A 17,950-nucleotide genomic window follows, 5' to 3' on the forward strand; every position below is an offset into this window, starting at 1 on the left:
TGCTACAGAAAGCGTGGGGTGAAATGTCACCTGAGTATCTGGACAAACTGACAGCTAGAATGCCAAGGATCTGCAAAGCTGTCATTGCTACATGTAGAGGATTTTTTGATGAGAACTCTTTGAAGTAGTTTAACTTCAAATTGTTTAAAATTTTTTCAAATTGTAATAGTAATTTTTCATGTTATTAATGTCCTGGCTTTACATTGTGATCTGATGAGTGCCACTTTGGTGAATAAAAGTGCCAATTACTTTCCATAAAAGCAAAACCATTATTCCAGTTATTCCAAACATTTGGCCGCCAGTGTAAACAGTCGCTTAAGACCTACGTGAATGCAAACGCGTGCAACAAATCAGGTATGTGTCAAAATATTGCATCTGTGCATAAGACTTTGCAGTGTAAATGCAATAATGCAGCCTAATAGATCTGTCGCTGTCTATTATATTGTTAATATTAATCAAACAACAATACTGAAAAGAAAGCCACTGACTGCTCTTTATTTATTTATTTTTACCGGCCTACTATGTTCTTAGTTTACTTAATACTTAGGCTAATACTTTTTTTTTGTTTAAAAATTATTATTGTTATTTATTATTATGACTATTTACCTGAATTAAAAAAAAAAATGAAACAGTGTTCACTTAACTGAGAAACACTAATGCAACATGCCATTGTTTGTATTTAATATGTTTATAGTTACATGCCATAATAGCATATTATCTATTTTTACTGTGTTATTGAATTTCAAATAACAAGAATTGTGAAATTTCACTGGTATTGGTACCAGCTAAAATTTTGTTATCAGATTTGATTATATTGACCTTCCAGTTTCATCATTGTGTTGTAAGATGTTTACATATTTTACACTTCAACTGGTGGCTGGATAATCAAAAATGTTTCTATTCATGGATTTCAAAGTAAGAGATTTGGCTTTGGAGGACACCTTATGTTGCACCTGTTACATTGTCTGTAAACCAAAATCTGACAAGTCTAACTCAGAAACGAGTCAGACACACCTGAAAGTAAAAGTCCAGAACTGCAGTCATGTCTGTGCCCTCTGGAAAGCACTACATAGAAAGAGAATGAAGGGTTAAGGTTTAAATTCAGAGAGGTTAGACATCTATTAAGCTGTCAATAAATCATTCCAAACAGAAATATTTCTAGATCATTGGATGCTATAAATCAGAGGTGACAGGAACGCTGAGCATATTCAAAAGCATCCTAATTTACCAACCTTCTTTTCTTTCAGGTAGTAGCCAATAGCGAAATTCCTGTCTCCTGACTCACGCTCTGACTGGAATCTGGATCAAGAAACAGCGAACATTCAGATTCAGACACATACAGTACAGTCTAATTTTCACATGCTATTCATCTTTTGCTTTTTTCCTCCCTTTTTACATCATCTTCAATGATGAACTTTGCTTATGTGTAGTTGACATGAAATACTTTTGGGAAGTTGACATACTATACTATAGTGAAGGCCAAACAGTTATTAAAAAGTGAAATAAATTGGGTGGCCTGTTACAGTACCTAAAATATACACCTTCCTGTATACATTCCTTTAAATTCTAACCTAAAATCATGAAAGCATCAATTACCCTTATTCAGATGCAACCAAACTTTATCAATGTTTGCTAAGGGCTTTTTAAGAAGTGGGAGAGTGAAAAGAATGACATAATGAGTGATGGTTCAGATAAAAGCACAGAAATGGCATTTCCACTTACGTAGCATTGCTGAAACCAACATATTCGTTTCCTGCCATCTTCTTCAAGAAGTTCATCACCTGCAGGAGAGCATGTATCACGACAGGTAAATAAAACGGAACCAAAAGAAAACAGTTCCTTAGAAGAGTTGTATTGTAATCTACTAATTATTCACTCACATAATCAAACTTCTCGGCATTGCCTGCCCCTTGCTGAAAGACACAGAAAGAGATTAAGGGAAATACGAAACTTACATGGAAATAAATTCTCTGTTCCTCAAGTGTTCACAATGCTCTCATTATAAAATCCACAAACAAAAATAGAGCATATTATATTCTATATCATATCAGTTTGAATGTAATATCAAGGTAAAAATCAATTCAGTACAACACTAAAATTGGTTAGTAGTCTGCTGTTAGAAATCAGTAAGATCATGATTTCATATGTTGACTTCAGTAAAGTACTGTTATGCTCTACAAAGGAAATGATGATGAACTGCTATTGTGGAAAGAGTTAAAACTGTGCATGAAAACCTGCAGGCCAAACAGAGAAGTGGGTCAAAAAACAAAGTGGCTGTAAATCAGCATGGTTGATAACATTTTAAGATGGTACAGGTACTTGTGAGGATCTGTGCATTGTGTGTTGATGCATTTATGAGTGCGTGGAGGAGGTATGAAACGGGTTGTTCAAATTAAGGCTAACACGTGTGCATCATCTGGACAACTGTATGGATCAGTATCCATTAACCTACAACTTTTAGCATTGCCACATTGGATTATCTTTCTAAATCAACAATGGCTAATTTGTGTGTTTGTTAAAAATTAAGATTGTTGAACATTAAAGCAAAAGGGAAAAATGTATGAAGAAATATGCTTGTACTACATTTTACCATGGAAGCCCACAGAGACCATGCATTATTATAATGATGGCTTGACAAGGCCAACATACTGTTATTGTACAAAGATTCTAAAGCACAACTTCTAAATGGAACTCCTCCTTTGATACTTTAAAGCAATGTCCACCAAACTTGGCACTAGGCCTGTCACGATTATTAAATAACTGTCTGATCTCGATTATTTAATCTAACCACGATTATTGTGCGTGTGCACTTCAAATTTCAATCATATTTTACAATCCAAATAAGAGAAGTACTTGGAAATATTTTAAGAATTAAAATATAATTTTTCATGTCACTACCCCAGTACAATATTTTCCACGTTTTTAGAGCCTTAAAGGAAATCAAATATCTCTATTTTATTATAAGTTAAATATGAATAAATTAATTATTAAGGTGTATGAAGCAGTATGACGCCTTAAGAAGTATGACAATTTGTATGACAATTAACGTCATTATCGTGAAAGCCCTAAAACAGTCAATTAATCGTCATAATCCGATTATTTGTTTGACAATTAATTGTCAGCCAAATTTCATAATTGTGACAGCCCTACTCTGCACAGTCCTGCAGCCTGTTTTGACACAGAAAGCTTTTACTTATATACTAGATCAGATTTCCCAAAGCAGACATTGAAAAAACGTTCAGTGTCTGGCGTCGAATGTTTATGATTTCAAACTGTAAGTAACTAACTACCTAAGTTCGATCAATCAATCAGTCTGTCTGTCTGTCCAACCCAATGCAATCCAATCCTTAAAACCGGTTGCAGTGTATTTTTTTGTCTTGTTTCACAAGAAAAATAGGTTGTGATTTTAAGAAAGCAAGACAGAATACAATAATATGCATGGCCTCTTTTGGCTCCAGTAGTTTACATCAAAAAGAGCATTTTATCCTGCACAGATGCTCTACTGTGTCCCTATTTCATTGCCTTATTAAAGAGCACAATGACACTACTGATATTTTAGTATCCAGGCTTGTTCATGGGGAGGGAAGAAAAATGGAAAGGAAAAATTACCAACGTCTTTGACCTGCAGCAGTGCTCAAAAAATCCCATAGATCCTACGTCTGTAAAATATGCAACATAAAACAGCAAACAAAGAGCCTTCAACAGCATATCATACGCTTTAGTATATGCTCATGGCACTGCTCAAGGACTCTTGGGCACAAAGGGAGGAAATGATGTCATGCGCTACGAAAGTGCAAAGGAAACCGACAGGCAAAACTTACATTTAGCACTGACCTACTGGTCGACACATCAAAGAGGTAAAAGACAATTTACGTTACACCAATACCATTCACAAGAGAGCAATATAAGAATATAATGGTTGAGTTTAGGGTGTGATGGGAAATTAAATGAGCTTAAACTTCACGGGTGTGTTGTTCACAGGATGCTAATCATTAATTACAGAGGGTGACGGTGCATCCTTTTGTGTGGATTTGTGCAAGGTTAAAACAAATACATAAAAAATATGGACAGTTTTTCTTATGTGTAGGGTTGGGAATCAAGAATCGGTTCTTATTCAGAACCAGCTTCATTTTATAAAAAATACCAGAACTGAAAGATTTTTTACAATGCTCAGTTCCATAAATAGTTATGTAATGTCTGCATTATTTTGCCAGTGCATATGGAATACCGTACTAAAATATGGTATTTTCTGCACCGCTATTCAATGGCAGCGGTGCTGCTGAATCTATAGCACCACTGCAAGAGAAAGGTCTTTCTATAAAAAAGATAAACAGACAACACATCTATTCTATTGCGTTGTCCTCACTGGTTTCACACAATAACAAACAGGGCAACTAGTGAAGTCTGATGCTCGAATGAATGACTAAACGATTATGAGCCGATTGTTTGTAATGAATCAGTGAAATAAGCCCTATTCGGACGGGACTACTTTTCTAAACAACGTTTGAGTAACAATTATTATCACCCGACGTCTGTGATTTCATGTACTGATTCGAAGGGGACTATCTCCATGTTTATTACAGAGGTGGGAGTGTGTGTTTTCTAGATATGGTTGTTACAGAAGGTTGAACACATGAATTGAGGTGTTAAAATGAACGTATCTTTAAAACTTTATCTGTTTAAGTTTAAAATGATTTATCATTATAAAACTACATTTTAAATAACTAATTATTTAATTAATTGATTTCATTTTAATTGATTAATTATACATTATAAATTACTTATTTTAAAAAGCCTATTAAAATAAACTTCACAAGTGTCTATAGAAGTGGCTGCTTTTAACAAACCCACTGAAATAAACGAGACTTATCTGTCAATTATATAATTATGATATTAAGTAATTGAGCAGAGAAAATCCTGCCTGATGCTGATTTTACAGTGGCCAGTCTGAGCAGTTTTCACGATTTAGCTCTCCTTGTTGATTTTATTTTCTTACTTTTTTGTCAGATGGCAAAACAAATCTACATACATATTGAAAAGCACACAGCAGGCAGAAGATTGGCGCAAATACTGTATGTACGATCTTAACGGTAGTTCATGCAGGTCAAAATAAATGAGAAGCGGCGTTGGGAAAATTCAATATCAGCAATCACAGACTTTCGCATTTGGATGGGATTAGATTTCTCAGAGGACCCTTGAGTTAGCCAAAAAACAGTAGGTCATTTGCTCTGTAATTTGTACAGAGGTTGTGAGAGGAAAAACACAGACTTGTCATAATTGAACGTGATTAAAATCACAAAGTACGCCTGTGAAACGGACTTCCTTGACCTCCTGAGGGAAAACTAGTCCCATCTGAATAGGGCTATAAACTCACTCACTGAATCAGTCGGACCGATTACTGAATTAACATCTGACTCACTTATTGATCCACAAGTCATTACATGCAAACAAGGCAACAAGAACTGAGTTATGCTCCACTTAAGGTTTGTAACACCCAGTCTACTCCAGATGCGAATGGCGTGTCAAAGCAAATAGATCCCATTATAATCAATGAAGCTGTCTATACTGGAAGCGTACGTTGCAGTGTGTTGTGCAGACAGTAAATGGATGTCTCATTCCATTTTGCGCTGCACACACTGCCGCTTCTCCTGCCAACAGAACAAATAAAAAGTTTGGAATGTTCGCTTCAATGCGTCAAATGTAGACAGCCTCAAGCCGTTGCGGTGTTTTGCGTAAATGTACACGCCCGGTGTAGACAGGGTGTAAAACTTAAATCAATGTGATAACTCACTGGTTGTTCACATTGCAACAGAATTTTGTTGTAATAAATTATATTTAACAAAATATGTTACAAAAAATATAATTATTTTGTTTAGTAATTTATAATTTGCTTATGATTCCCATCCCTACTTATATGAGCCTGTCACAGCAGAGGATGAGAACAGTTTCTGCTGGCCCAGCTCAGAAAAGCCTGCTGAAAATGTATTTGAGGGTTTGTGTGTGTTTGTACAGAAATGAATCACTTTTGGTTTTCTGATAAAAACATACACATGCACACTGTATACAAGGGCACAACTGTGGGCATATAGTACAGTGCCATCTTTATGTAAGGCCATCAAAACACTTAAATCTAAACCTTACATTACAAAACCACCATTAACCCAGCTGGAGTGTTTTTACTCTCTTGTGTGCTTGCACATGGATCAAAACACAAATATAACTCGGCTACATCACACACAAACAAAACTAAAAGGTGCAAACAACTCCAAGAAATACCAGCCAGGCTTCATAAACCCTCTATATATGCATACAGCAAAATGTGTAAATATAACAGTAAATACAATATAATGTATTTTATGGTCTATGGTGATTTTATTTTTTTAATAAGGCACAAGTTGGGCTGGGTGATATATCAGATATTCACGATATATTTAATTATTTAATTTTTGCTGGCAATATAAAATTAAGATACATTGTGAATATCAATGATTTTGTAACATTTCCGTTAATCACTTCAAATGATAATTTCATTGAATCGATTCAAAACTCTAGATTTATCAATATGTTAGCGTCATCATTTATAACAAAGAAAAAATTTAAATGATCCCTGTTCAAAAGTCTGCATACCCTTAGTTCTTAATACTGTGTATTGCCCCCTTTAGCATCAATGACAGCATGCAGTCTTTTGTAATAGTTGTCTATGAGGCCCCAAATTCTTGCAGGTGGTATAGCTGCCCATTCGTTAACTTGGCCTTGTGCTTAGGGTCCTTGTCGTGCTGGAAAGTCCAAGAGCGTCCCATGCGCAGCTTTCGTGCAGAAGAATGCAAACTGTCTCCCAGTATTTTCTGATAACATGCTGCATGCATCTTGCCATCAATTTTCACAAGATTCCCCATGCCTTTAGAGCTCACACACCCCCAAAACATCAGTGAGCCACCACCATGCTTCACAGTGGGGATGGTATTCTTTTCACTATAGGCCTTGTTGACCCCTCTCCAAACATAGCGCTTATGGTTGTGACCATAAAGCTCTATTTTGGTCTCGTCCCTCCAAATTACAGTGTTCCAGAAGCTGTGAGGCGTGTCAAGGTGTTGTCGGGCATATTGTAACTGGCTTTTTCTGGCAGTTGTGGCTTCTTCTTGGTCTACCTGACCTTGGCTTGGTATCAAGAGATACCCGAATTTTCCACTTCTTAATAAATGATTGAACAGTACTGACTGGCATTTTCAAGGCTTTGGATATCTTTTTATATCCTTTTCCATCTTTATAAAGTTCCATTACCTTGTTACGCAGGTCTTTTGATATTTCTTTTCTGCTCCCCATGGCTCAGTATCTAGCCTGCTCAGTGCATCCACATGAGCGCTAACAACTCATTGACTATTTATACACAGACACTAATTGCAATTTAAAAAGCCACAGGTGTGGGAAATTAACCTTTAATTGCCATTTAAACCTGTGTGTGTCTGTAACAAGGCCAAACGTTCAAGGGTATGTAAACTTTTGATCAGGGCCATTTGGGTGATTTCTGTTATCACTATGATTTAAAAAGGAGCCAAAAAACTATGTGATAATAAATGGCTTCATATGATCACTAAATAAAAGACAGTTTTTTTGCATGATCAGTCATATTTTCAAAATCAATGCCAAAATTTCACAATTTCTGCCAGGTATGCAAACTTTTGAGTACAACTGTATATTTAGTAAATATTGCTGTTCATTACTTTTACTGTTTGATTAGTGTTGTTATATCGGTGCTTATAAATGAAAATTATTAATTATCTTTCTTGTGATCATTTAGTGGAAAACATGCCTTGAATAGTTTAAGTTCTTACATTAAACATTTTGAATCTACTTGTCATCAATGGCCCTTTGATGGAAATATTGGTTCTTCTGATTGAAAAAAATATATATACAGTATATACACAGTATATACATATATAACTTTTAAGTCATTTTAGAGCAAATAAATAGAGATATAAACAATAATGGTAAAAAAATGATGTGTTTTTTTAATGTATTTCTTTTCGCTATATTGCCCAGACCTTGTCACAACAGAGGGTGGAAGGGAAACGTTTGGAGAACAAAAAGTCTGAATGAATTTCACTTAAAATTCATAGCAAACAGACTTTTTAAAAAATGGTCCTCAAAATGGGATGATCTCCACATTTTCTTTAACTATGATAATGAAGGCCTTGAGTAGGTGTGTTAGATATTTATAGATAGACTGTGCACAGCAATAAAACACAAGAAAGGACAAGAAGCATAATAATATGCACTGATGATCACTTCTCAGACTCATTTACAAAGTTTAAAAATACATCTACAGACAAAACCTCTCATTATGATTACTGTAAATGCCACAAAATCCGTTTTGAAGAAAATTCAGCCAATACCAAATACCAAGTAGTCTATTCTGGCTAAAGTAAATGTGAGTACAGTTAAGAGAAGTAGTTGAAAACAATTTCTAACATTAAAAAAGAAAACAGGAAAAACAAGTGGAATTAGATGCTTACCTTAATTAGGGAAGTACACACAATTGCACCAGCATTCACCATTGGATTATGGGGTTTATCTGTGGTCCCCAACAAAAAAACAAAACAAAACAAAACAGAAAAACACACAAAATACCTGTGTTGATAGTGCATAGGCAACATACATGTATAGTACATAATTTACTGTTTTGAGTGGCAGAATTCAGAGAGACAAGTAATCTTTCTTCTAGATGAAGTCCAAATACTTCTTTCAGGTATGAATGCTGGACTAGGACTGAAGCCACTCACTGATTTCAGGTCAACACCAAACTGTGGCCGTGCTAGTAATTATATATCACAGTAACAATATATGCTTTAAGACAGTACAACCAATTAAAAGCTGTTAATTGTCATGAAAATAACGTTATACTGTAATGCCAATGGTTATCCTTAATGCAAAACATAATTTGCCATTTATTTCTTTACAAAAGACAACACTTTTTCTGATGCTGAAAATCCTTACCGTCCTCATCCAGAAAGAGCTTGTTGAAGCGTAAACCGCTGGGCTCTTTCCCAATGAACTGGTGCACATACTCAGTGCCGTAGTCATGCACAGCAATAGCATACTTGAGCGGCTTCACGCACGACTGCAGACAAAATGGCACTTTAGTGTCACCAACTGTGTGCCTGAGCAAAATGAGAGAACATGGATCAAAACAAGTGACACGATCGTACAATACATGGTATGTAACTCAGTTGCTGAACATATACAGCAGACCACACTATGCTAGAATTTTATTTAAAGATTGTAGTTCAGCCTTTAATACAATGAAGATAGACATTCTCTTACAGAGATTATTTGATTTTAGGGTTAATGGTGTCCTCATCTGGTGGATCAGAGATTTTCTTTCCATTAGTCCACAAAGAGTGTATGTTAATGGTAAAGTGTCAAAGACAACTATTTTAAACACAGGTGCACCACAAGGAACCATACTGTCACCTTTACTATTCTCTTTGTATACTAATGAATTAAAAATTCAAGATGCACATTTTAAGTCTATTTAAATATTCATGTGCCATGGCACTTTTTGGCCTTTTGCAAAAAGGAGAAACAGAAAGGAATAATCTTTATTATAACCATGTAAATTCCCTTCAGAACTGGTGTTGACTGAGTGCATAAGTGGAACTTTACAAAGATGGAAAAGGATATAAAAAGTTATCCAAAGCCTTAAAAATGCCAGTCAGTACTGTTCAATCACTTAAGAAGTGGAAAATTCGGGGATCTCTTGATACCAAGCCAAGGTCAGGTAGACCAAGAAAGATTTCAGCCACAACTGCCAGAAGAATTGTTCGGGATACAAAGAAAAACCCACAGGTAACCTCAGGAGAAATACAGGCTGTTCTGGAAAAAGACGGTGTGGTTGTTTCAAGGAGCACAATGCAACAATACTTGAACAAAAATTAGCTGCATGGTCAAGTTGCCAGAAAGAAGCCAATGCCACAAAAAAGCCCAGTTACAATATGCCCGACAACACCTTGACATGCCTCACAGCTTCTGGCACACTGTAATTTGGAGTGACGAGACCAAAATAGAGCTTTATGGTCACAACCATAAGCGCTATGTTTGGAGAGGGGTCAACAAGTATTGCGCTCCTTGAAACAACCACATCGTCTTTTTCTCCTAAGGTTACCTGTGGGTTTTTCTTTGTATCCCAAACAATTCTTCTGGCAGTTGTGGCTGAAATCTTTTTTGGTCTACCTGACCTTGGCTTGGTATCAAGTGATCCCCGAATTTTCCACTTCTTAAGTGATTGAACAGTACTGACTGGCATTTTTAAGGCTTTGGATAACTTTTTATATGCCAGGGTATGCAAACTTTTGAGCACAACTATATATATATATATATATATATATATATATATATATATATATATATAATCTCAAAAGCAAATCTTATAAAGTAACTTTCCCATCCTCTACACTGTCACTTTCAGTTATTGCCCTCAGGGAGGCGTTTTACGCAACCACGGGCCATCAAGAATGTGTATCAGATGTCATTTGTGCCAAAAGCTGTCAGAATATTAAATGTGTAGCTGTATATGTATGCATATGTGTGTGGGTATGCGAATATGCCTGCATAAGGTACACTTTTAAATGATCATGTTTTTATGTTTTTTGTATACTGTTTTATGTCGATGTGTTGGTGTTTATACTGTCTATGATGAAGCCAAAGACAAATTTCCACATTGTGGATAATAAAGTTACTGAACCGATGTTCATTTATCAAATGGACAATCATAAACAAAGAGTCAGCAGACCCTAAAAGCTACAATGTGAATGATTTGCAGACATTAAAAAATATGGGAAAAAAGTGTGGGCCTCATGAATTATTTAGGCATTCAATAGAAAGATCTTAGCCATTTTGTTCTTACAGTTTAAGAACAAAAGTTAAAGCAACGTCAAACAAATGTGAGGTATATGCGTAAAGTCTGAGATGCGAGTCGTTTCATATACTTTTACGGTGGTTTATTGCGTTTTTTGGTCCTTTTTTGAGATTGACAGACCCGAATCACTATTTACTGTCATTATGACAACTGTGTGAATACTTTTTTTAAATGTACCTTTTGTGTTCCACAGTAGACAGTAAGTCATACAAAGTTGGCGCAACCTTAGTGTGAAGAAATAATGTCAGAAATTTCATTGCTGGGTGAACTATCCATTTAAATACGTTCCGCAGAATTCCACTGAATTCCCCCCAAAAAACAGATCAAAAAATGTGAAAACAGTCAGCAGTTTCTATATGGACCTGTCGATGGTTCAGGTTTTGGCAATGTACAGTATGTACTATATGTAGGTGCTCCATGTATCTTTAAAACAAATTTTACAGCAAGGAGTTAAAACATATATCTTTGTTATCAGGGATAAAAGAATATGCCACAGCACATGGTTCTGAATACTGTATTGAGGGAAACTTAAATGACTATTAATTTATGGTCTTGTTATCAGTGATCCTCACATGACTAGCAGATTAGAACATCCCCTTTGCTCTACCCTATGTGTTTTATCTCCACTGGTAACAAGTCCAGGGGAAAAGTGTACTGCTTACCGAATGATAAGATTAGTTGGCATTTTATCTAATGGTTGTGTGACCAACATTAACTGTATGAAGCATTTCCGGTACTTGACATAAAGGTACGGTGAATGGCCAGTGATAACGCTTTACAAGTGTTCTGGTTAATAAATATCCAAAATGATAATTAAACCTTGTTAGAATACTTTTTTGGTATTCTTTATTTCTTTTGCTAGTATTTTCAAAAAGAAGTAAGAGTGGAAACCTTACACAACAACTTTAGGAGCAGCCTAATCTTAGCTCCAAAAAAACAAAAAAAAAAACAACATCCGTGTGAATGGAAACTGAATTGAGCCCCTAACTAAATAGGACTTTCAAGACAAGTCCAAGTATGAATTCATAGAGAATTGTTTGGTCTACTTAAAGTGTTTGTTCAATTTAATTTATACAGTATAATGATTTGTTTTGAACTTAAAAAAAAAAAAAAAAAAATGGGCATTCACTAGAAGCTCCTTCACACCTTTGTCCATCTACTGTGCAAAGGGACACAGCCCATAGGTCAGGGCTAAATTTGGCAAGTTGGGGAATGTAGTCAGCAACCTGAAAGCAAAAGAAAGAGATATGTAATCACAGTTCTTTAAAGAAATGAAACCCTTATCAAGCAAAAAAAGAAGTTTTAGTTGAACGAATGAGATTTAAAATTTCTAGGTTTGTCTTCTTACCTGCCCCCCAGAAAGTTTTCGGCATTTCTCATAGAGAGTATCAATGTGAGAAGCAAACGTCTGAAAATCAGGGATAGCAAACTTCTTGCGGAAGGCCTGAGTGAGGAGCACAATGTTGCTCTGGACACACCTGAAGACAGAAAAGACATTTTTTCATATAGAATTGGTTTGATAACACTGATATTGCAGAAAGGCAGGAACAGGGGCGTAGCACCAAATGTTGGTCCCAGGGCACAGAACTATCTTAGGGCCCCCTAAACAATTTGAGTGCGGTGGGGGAAATATATGACCGTTTTTTAGATGGAAACAAAACAGTGCTTTATTACAGTGTTGCTCATGAGAGGTGAAAAAGGTGAGAAAGTCATAGCAGGTGTTTGTTGTATTTATAATTTTAGTTGTATTTAAAACTTCAAGTGTTTAAGTTTAAAGGTGCACTCAGTATTTTTTTTCCTCCATTAAAAAAGTTTTACTCCCAAAGAAATGAGTTGTAATTTTTAAACATATGTATAAAATCATGACCTCCCACATGAGATGAGGACTCTAGTTATATCAGTAACCTTATAAAAGCTGTTTTATTCTACATGGAGCAGGGGTGCCCTCATGGGGGCTGCCATTTTAGAATCACATGACCAGCAGAATACTACTTGCTTAATGTAAGTTACGGTCTTGTTATTGGACACTTTCACTCTTGGATTAAATTATCATGGCTGACTGTGAATAGTGAATTTCTACAATGGCATCTGAAACTGAAAACTATTGATTTTGAATGATGCTGCATCCACAACACTAGGTGTCACTGTAAGTCCAAGACGACATGAACAAAAAGTTACTGAGTGCACCTTTAAAGTAACCTTTTCAAGTAAAATGCTGAATATTTTTCCAAACAATTTTGACAAATTAGCTTCAGAAAAGGTGACTTTAGCTGAAAGGTGAGTAGTGTGCATCCCTAATATTATGTACAAGTAATTCACAATCTTTTATTTTCAAAATAAATAAATAAAATAAACTTTGGATTAAGCAATAAATAAAAACATAAAACACTGCCTACTAACAAAATAAATTATACATGTATAAATGAATGAGTTTTCTTGTTGGAAAAAAATCAGCATAAGATGTATGAAATGAGAGGAGTGCCAGGTTGTTCAGTCTATTTTGTTCTCAGGTAGTTCTTGCAAGTCTTTCCTTGCTAATTTAAATTTACACAGGGTCCAAGATTAACTTAAAATATTACAAAACAAATTATAATTTTTATTCTAATTTATTTACTATAAAAATGTTTAAAAGTATTTCTTAGTAAGCCATAAAAACTATATTTTGCATTATATAAAAAAAAAAAAAATGTATTTTTGTTTCTATTACAGCAGAAATATTTATCTGTTTTTTCCTTGCATATCAGTGACAAACAACGCAGGTTATTCATTGTGTCAGTAAAGTGAAACTGCACCTCTGCGAGAACAAGATTTTGTTCCTCACATATTCATTTGGTGGCTTAATGTTAGGAATATTCTACATGTATCTCATTGAGTTCTGGAGGAAAAAACCTTCAGGCATCATACTGTAGATAAATTTCTGACTGCAAACTTTCCACTGAGGTTAAAGATTTCTGAAGATGCACGAGCTGCAGCAGATGTTTTCCTTTAACAGTTTAATTCACACACGTCACTTTATTTAGCAAGGGTCAGATTATTGCTCTCACAGTTCAGTGTATTCGCTAATAATGTTGCCGGCCAACTGGTAAATAATTCCGTTTAAGTAACTCGCAAAAAAATATTTTTTTTTTATTGCATTTCGTGTGTGCCGAGTCTGTGCTAATTTTGCATTTGGCACATGCCAATAGGGCTAAGCGATTAATAAAATTGTATTTTCAGTTACAATTTTGGCTTCCAACAATTATGAAAACGATTACTGTGCCGCATTCCGTTTTGCAATGAAACACCCCGGCGTTATATCTTTAAAGCATCCTTTATTAAAGTTCAAATAATAAGAAAATGGGTTATGAAAATAAACTCCAAAAACTGCATTTCTCTGTGCGGTCAGTGCCACATCTATGAGTTGCATGAAGTGATGAGGGAAGAGACTGAATCTTCTCCCAGTGGATGCACACATTGGCGTGGGGACGCTTGTCACACACACGCTGCAGCTAGATTATAACATGATGGCTTGCGACGTAGTGAATCATAATATATGTCACGTTCACTGCGGGTATCTTATCATGAAGAAACTCGGCGGTATGCAGCTCTATTAAGAAAAGAAAGTTTAGGGGGCCTGGGTAGCTCAGTGGAAAAGACGCTGGCTACCACCCCTGGAGTTCGCTAGTTCGCTAGTTTGAATCCCAGGGCGTGCTGAGTGACTCCAGCCAGGTCTCCTAAGCAACCAAATTGGCCCGGTTGCTAGGGAGGGTAAAGTCACATGGGGTAACCTCCTCGTGATCACTATAATGTGGTTCAACAAGCCATGTGATGAGATGCGCGGGTTGACAATCTCAGACGTGGAGGCAACTGGGATTCGTCCTCCGCCACCTGGACTGAGGCAAATCACTATGTGACCACGGGGACTTAAAAGCACATTGGGAATTGGGCATTCCAAATTGGGAGAAAAAAAAAAAAGAAAGTTTATTTTTTGTGAGTTAAAGATGGATCAAAGTGAACATAAAAGGTGAGAGAGTGTAGTCTTAGCCCATTATACACTAAAACAAAATACGTGTTTGATTAGTCTTTTTTGGCTTGTTTTCCAAAATAATATCTAAAACTCATTTAAAACAACGTACATTTACCAGGGTTCGTACAGATGCTTCAAAGTTAAATTCAAGGACTTTCAAGGACTTTTCAAGCACATTTATATTTGTTTTCAAGGAATATGCTCGAGATGTCATTAAAACAAATAATTCTTGTTAATTTTAAATAAAAATAGTTTAACCATTCAGTTAATTTATTTTTATAAAACACCACTTATTACAAGTACAACAATGAGCATCTTTAACTACATATTCTCACAGTAACAATTCTTGATACATTCATGACGAAATTGATGTGCAGTTGTAGAGTGCTCCCTTAAAACGCACTTCACTTTCTAACAAAAGTGAATAACTGGGTCTGTAAACAGTAGTCCATATGACTCATGTGCTGTGTTCCATGTTTTCTAAAGTCACACCACAGATTTATGTGAGGAACTGACCGAAATTGCAAATGAGTCATTCTCAAAAAAATGTGACTTTCCAACTTACAAAATATTGAAATTTTCCATTTAGTTCAGTTTTTGCCTACAAACGCTGAGGGTTAACATTTTGTAACATGTTTACATTAATTTTTATTCATAAAGGACAACTTGACTGTTGTTCTTTCTTTTATTATTTAATTTTGTTTCACAAATTAAGCAAGTTAACACTAATGAGGGTTAAATGGGTTACAACACCACATTTTGAGGGTTCAATGGGGTACAACACCAAATATATTTGTGTGAAAATATTAGTTAAAATGTGAATAACTTTTAACATGCTGGGAAAACTCACTATATGCATATTTAAGCAGCCTCTGAACTTAAACCTTAAAAATTATTTTCTACAACTTTTTGTATTTAAATCAATTTTAAAACATAAAAAAAAAAAAAGAAAAAAGAAAAGGTTCGAACATTGATAAAACCAATATCATGAAATCAATGGACAAACATTCTTAAATTATTAATAATAATTTTGTTTTGCTTTTTTGCACACTTTTATTCGTGTATTTATTTTGTACTTATTTTTAATAACTTTACATGTCATAGAAGTGGTGTACCAGATGACGGGAACAAGGATTTTTTTTCAGGCAATTAACTATTTCAAATATATTTTCTAAAAAAATTTGCAAAACAGTCAAGCCATTAAATCTCATATAATTTTTTCACTCTGGAGAGTAAATTGTAATTAAAACTGATAGTTGCAAGGATTCATACTTGTTAAATCCACCACAGCAGTATCTATAAAATATATATATATTTTTAAATCCTCCAGTAACACTTGATTGTGATTGGTCCATTCTGAACAGCGCTGCCAATAGTAACAGGTGCCACGTGACAGCGTGGCTATGCGCTGCCTGCTTCAGCAGTGGTCTAGTGGTCTGTCGTCGTGTTTTTCCAAAAATAAATAATACATTTCATTTATTAAATGATTTAAGCAACGTATTTTAAGATTTTCTGTAATCCAAGAACTTTTTAAGCACCTCTTGGTAAAAACTGCTATTTTCAAGGGTTTTCCAGAACTTAAATTTGAAGCACTTCAAGCACCTTTACGAACCCTGATTTACTTTAGGAGCTATACTGCAGAAGAAAACATTGTTATCTGAGAATGTTGAATACAATATTTAAGCAGGGCTCAACATTAAAGCTTGTCCTGGACAAGTGGATTTTTGAAGGGGCAAGTGAAAGAGAATTTCACTTGCCCGACCGGACAAGTAGACTGATTAAAACGTCAATAATGAAAAAATAACCGGCTATATTTGTGATAGCCTAGGCCTGTGTCACTTATTAGAAAGTTCATATTCTTATTCTGCTGTTGAAAGTAATGAAGAGCACATAATTGTATAATTCGCTAGCGATCTAGTAACAGCTGCGCCCTGTTTGATTGACAAGTGGCGTCTGTGTGTGCTTAACATGCACATGTGTTCTGAAAATGCTCGCGCTAATGCGCACCTGAACGGTCAAATACATTTCAAAATTCTGCCAAAATGCTCGTCTTGGTGAGGTATTCATGTAAATGCAGAGAGTGATGTCTAAAGTGAATGTAAACAGCGGAGAAAAAAGCGGCTTTGTATTAAAATGTCGGACTTGTAAGTATAAATGTAAGCTAACAGACCTGCTGCCGTCTAGTGTGTCATTATAATAATCAAACAACCAGAACATGAGAACGAGAAAACACTCACTGCTCTTGACTGAGTAACTTTAGTAACTTTAAAAAGTATTGATGTATTATAATCATACAGTGAAGACCAGTAGTAGTTTTATGTTGCATTTCATTCTGAATGTTTCCTTGAATACTTGATAGCCTACTGCTGTTAAAAACATTTAAAGCTGTTAAAAAGCACTGAAGTTTCTTAATTTGTTCTATTATTTTTAATCTATATCCCCCCATTGCTATTTTTGTTGTTATTTTATTACTGACTGTTTACTAGTCTTGAATAATTACTTAAGAACATGAAAACTTTCTTCCATAATTAACATATTAGTTAGTTATTATTTGTTGTGGTTTTGAAGCTGGAATTGAGAATAGTCAAATTTCACTACCGACTACTGAAATTTTGGTATTGTGATCATGTATAGCCTTGGTAGATCTTGCTGCAGTAACACGATGGAAAAGAAGATCTCATTCAATAGACCTGAGACAACCATACGTGACATAAAATAATTATATGACAACAGCCTCCTCCCCTACTCAGTGCAGTTTACATTTCAAGGAAATCCACTGCTAAAAAGACAAGATTTTAAAAAGTTCAATAAATGCATGATGTTTCCAAAGTCAATGAGTAATCATGTTAAATAATCGTGATCTCAATATTGACCAAAATAATCGCGATTATGATTTTTGCCATAATCGAGCAGCCCTACATGCCAAGTGTTAATTAAATATTTAACAAATATTTCCCAAGTAGCTATGTTGACACATATAACTGACCTTCCTACTGTAAGAAACTCTAGATTCTATACTTTCTCTTTTT

General features: G+C 35.2%; 1 protein-coding gene across 6 annotated transcripts in view; it reads right to left on the minus strand.

The window, feature by feature from the left end:
• The window catches only part of glsb (glutaminase b), a 63,427-nt gene that overhangs the window by 20,466 nt on the left and 25,011 nt on the right, over nt 1-17,950 (minus strand). For all 6 annotated transcript variants that reach the window (XM_051710171.1, XM_051710172.1, XM_051710174.1 and 3 more), the window contains exons 4-11: nt 12,264-12,393; nt 12,062-12,141; nt 8,995-9,158; nt 8,514-8,572; nt 1,881-1,913; nt 1,723-1,781; nt 1,233-1,299; nt 1,015-1,065 (exon numbers count right to left, since the gene is read on the minus strand). In XM_051710171.1, coding sequence (XP_051566131.1) covers nt 1,015-1,065; nt 1,233-1,299; nt 1,723-1,781; nt 1,881-1,913; nt 8,514-8,572; nt 8,995-9,158; nt 12,062-12,141; nt 12,264-12,393 — 643 coding nt within the window. The remainder of the gene's footprint in view (nt 1-1,014; nt 1,066-1,232; nt 1,300-1,722; nt 1,782-1,880; nt 1,914-8,513; nt 8,573-8,994; nt 9,159-12,061; nt 12,142-12,263; nt 12,394-17,950) is intronic.

The sequence above is a fragment of the Myxocyprinus asiaticus genome, chromosome 11 (assembly GCF_019703515.2).
Source record: "Myxocyprinus asiaticus isolate MX2 ecotype Aquarium Trade chromosome 11, UBuf_Myxa_2, whole genome shotgun sequence".
Classification (NCBI taxonomy): Eukaryota; Metazoa; Chordata; class Actinopteri; order Cypriniformes; family Catostomidae; genus Myxocyprinus; species Myxocyprinus asiaticus.